The 3,712-nt window shown below is 49.2% G+C and overlaps 1 protein-coding gene across 1 annotated transcript in view; it reads left to right on the top strand.

The window, feature by feature from the left end:
* MPZL3 (myelin protein zero-like 3) overlaps nt 1-3,113 on the top strand; it is a gene marked incomplete at its 5' end in the record, with an annotated part of 4,952 nt that extends 1,839 nt beyond the window's left edge. Inside the window, 3 exons of the mRNA XM_010191162.1 lie at nt 84-240; nt 1,079-1,142; nt 3,087-3,113. Of these exons, the coding sequence (XP_010189464.1) occupies nt 84-240; nt 1,079-1,142; nt 3,087-3,113 (248 nt within the window). The remainder of the gene's footprint in view (nt 1-83; nt 241-1,078; nt 1,143-3,086) is intronic.
* Nucleotides 3,114-3,712: the final 599 nt, after the last annotated feature.

The raw sequence follows: 3,712 nt of genomic DNA, 5'->3' as shown, positions 1-3,712 counted from the left end.
CTGGAAGATCGTTTGTCACAGAGACTTCAGCAAGCCGTGTTTTACTACTGCCTCAGCTGGGCTGCTCTTTGTCTTTCCCGCAGGCCTGTCCTTCCAGCTGACTTCAGCCACGCTGCTGTCCATTCTGGTGTTCCTCCCTTCCGTCCTTGTGGTGGTTCTGCTGTTGGTGAGGATGGGAAGGAAATTTGGAGCGCTCAAGAAGGAAAAAAAATCGGGCTGTAAGAAGTCGTCCATTGAAGTGTCTGATGAGTAAGTTCGGGCTGCAGCCTAAAGCCTGTATCTCTGCTTTGGCCTGTTCACGCGGGCCAAAGGGCAGTGCCTCCACCGCTGTCCGTGATGGAGCTCTCGGCATCTGCAGTTCGGTCACTGCCATCTGCTGCTCCATGGGCATCGTTCAGCCAGCGGTCAGAAGGCTTTGGAAAATCCCCACGTTGGAGCACAAGTGCACATCCCCTTTTTCTGTCGTTCGTGGGAAGCTGTGGAACTGAAGCAGTTTAGGGTTAGACAGGCTTTCACTTCTGTAATCACATCTGTTTTAGCCTAAATCAGCAAGATACTTTGCTTATGTGGGCTTTACGTGTTGCGTTTGGGTATGGAGTATCCATACCAACCAAAACCACGTAGTGCTGGCTGGTTCCCCTGCAATGGCCTGAGCAGAGATGCCAGGTACTGAGTGAGCCTTGGACCCGAGCTCCCTCCTGAACTGCGGGGCTCTGTTCTGGAAGGGATCAGTGGTCAGGACAGCAAGGCCACGCTGTGACTGCTGGAATTACGCTGCAGTCAGTGCTGCAGCTCCTTGCAGAATGGGTTTTTAATACCACGTTCTGCTTAGTGCTGTGAGATTCACCAGCTGAGTAGCGGCTCCTGTTGTATTCTTCATGGCACTTGGTGAAATACCTGTCTTCAAAATAAAGGACAGTCTTTATTCCTTTTGGCTTTGCTGTGCACAGTCAAAGGCTTTTCCTCACGATGAACAGTCTCTGATTCTGTGTGGTAGAGCTAGGCTTCACAGCCCATAGGAGATACTGGTGTCTGTGCTGGGGTGCAAGTCCACCCTAATCCTCTGCTTCTTCTGCAGGCCCGAGCATACGGAGACAGGCAGCTGCCTGGGGAAACTCAAGGGCTGGTGTCTGAACTGTGTGGTAAGTGAAAGCTGGGGTTTCCATAGGTGGTTTTGTCCAGTTTGGTGCTCAAAGGACCTGCTAAGGGCAGGAAGCAGAGCTTATCATAGCACCTCTGGATGTCCAAGAAGTGTCCCGGATGGCTGGGCTTGTGCTGCTTGGCATTTTCCACGCAGGGGCAGCAGGGGTGAGGACTGCTGCTCATGCCACGTAACTGGCAGGGGAGTTGTCTTCAGATCCACCAAATGGATTTTTTGTGTGACTTTATTGGAATCAAAACTGAGATCATAAGATGGAAACTCCGAATTTTAGGTGCTAGCTACTGTGCTGTGTAGTTTTTTTCAAGGCTCTGCAAAACCAGTTTGGGGTTTGGCAGCGGTGTGGCGATACCTCAACCAATGATGGTTCTTGCAAAGATGGCCACGTGCAGCCTTGCCTCTGTTTTGGAGATCTTCCTGCTTGCGCTGTTTTCCTCACAACAGAATCCTGCTGAGCTCCTGTGGATCGTTTGTTTCTGGCTCTTTGTTTTGCTTTGTGAAGTGGTGGCTGTCTTCTCATTTTGCTTGTTCACGTGCCGTCCCGTTGGCAAGCTCCTGCCAATGAGATGTGCTGCACTGGAACTAGTGAATGTTTTTGCCACCTGCTGTACTTGTGTAAAATGTGCCTCAAATAAGTTCTGTGTGCTGGCGTTAGCAGCCGCAGCTGTAATGAGGCACGTTCCAGAGTGAGCTCACTAGTATGCCTAATTTGAGAGTGCTTTTGTGTTTTCCTGATGTCCTACAGAGCAAGCTCGCCTCGGATGCACCTTTACATCTTTTACACTCGGTCAGGAAGTATGTGAAGGAGGATTTACATATGTGTTTCTTGATTCATTATTCTAATGCCAGTGATTTAAAATGCACTAAGTGCATGGGAGCCTTCAGACAGCCTTCTATGCTTTATTAGAGTGAGAGTGAAAAAGGACCAATTGCACAAGTTACAGGTGAAATATTTACAATTCCGCATAAGACACAGCGGCTACAAAGCAGCAGTGTCAGGAAACGAGTTTTGAGAGGTGCAGAAGGTGGAAAATGCTTGATGCAAAAGGGAGATGGAAAGAACATTGCAGGTGGCTGTGCTGGGGAGCAGGGAGGCACCGTTGCTTTACTGCAGGTGGAGAGGAGCGGCAGGGTGGGAGCCCAGGTTCTGTGGGGAAAATGCTGCCAGTTGGAGATGTCAGAAATGGAAAAACGCCTTCTCGTCCTTGCAGAGCAGGCAAATTTGGATGCTCTGAGCCTGCTGCCTTCATATTGAGTACTCGTCATATTTGATACTTTGCTCTCTGGTACCAAATATTTAGCTTACCAAGTCTCTGAGGGTCCTGTCTGACTCAGTCACCATTCTACGTTTTTGAGGTTTCTGTAATGTACTTTTTGATGCTTAATGTGCTGCTGCATAGTTAGAACTGCAAACCCAGTGAAAGTCTGTTTGGACTCGCAGTGGTGGAAGGTTAGTGAGGTTTCCCCAGTGGAGCTGTTGTGTGCGAGCTGCTTTTGAGTCGGGAGCTGCAGAGCTGGGCTGTGAGGATGCCATCAACGACTGCTGTGGTTAAAACAGCAGGCCATGGGGATCTGGAAGTGGCTGTAGCTGGGAAACACCACCTCGTGCTGCCCCAGACCACCTCCGTGGGATGGGTGGTGCTGGCTGCGCTTTATGCTTCACCTTTTGTTTGAGGTTTGCCTGCTGCTTCTCTTAAAAAGCACTTCACACGTTGGCAATTCGTCTGTGTATCTGACAGGTCAGACAGGTTGAGCTGCAGGTGCTCATGCAACTGGAAGTCCTCTGGCTTATTGAAGCACAGCAGCATTTTGGAAACTGTTTAAGCTCTTGTCAGAAGCCCAGCAGTCTCAAAATTTTGTTGAACGCGTAACTCGGTTTGTGTCTTCATACATAGTCTCAATTTCTCTTTCCATGCTCCTTGTTTAGGACACGGATGAGGAAGACCCGTACTGATGAAAGACCAATGCTGTGGATAAAGAACAAATGTACAGCACTGAAAATCATGGCTAGATGGGTATGAAGGCTGCTGGCTAACCAGGGCGGATTGAAGGACCTGCTCTCATCTTGGTGTATTGGAAGAATGATGCTGGTGGGATGATTCACTTTTACTTAAGCACAGTAAATTCCTAATTTATTCAGGAAAACAAAAAGATCTCTTAACCTCGCTTCTCCAGTGCCTACAGAGAGCTCAGTGCCTGCAGCTGTGCAGCCTGTTGGCTGCTGGCAGGCTGACAGCGCGTGTTTCGTGGTTTACCTGCAGATTTCTGTCCTTTATTCCTGGGGACATCCCTCCTTTCCTGCGCCCTTGAACCCCAACGGGCTGCTCCGGAGCGACGCCAGCTCTCTAACGTGGCCATCGCTGTGCTTTGACAAGGCTTTCTCCCCAGTTTTTTTTATGTATTTGCTAAGGACTCAAAGCGGTTTGATTAAGTTGGTGTATGGCATTCTTTGCCTTGGAGTGAAGAGAACCTACTGCTTTTTGACTGTTTCTTCGTTGAATCTGCCACTTAATTACAGATCATGGACTGTTCCGACTGTTTTCAGCTGCACAG

This window comes from Mesitornis unicolor, unplaced genomic scaffold, assembly GCF_000695765.1.
Source record: "Mesitornis unicolor isolate BGI_N332 unplaced genomic scaffold, ASM69576v1 scaffold32430, whole genome shotgun sequence".
In the NCBI taxonomy this organism is placed as follows: Eukaryota; Metazoa; Chordata; class Aves; order Mesitornithiformes; family Mesitornithidae; genus Mesitornis; species Mesitornis unicolor.
This window is presented reverse-complemented; position numbering and strand designations above follow the sequence as displayed.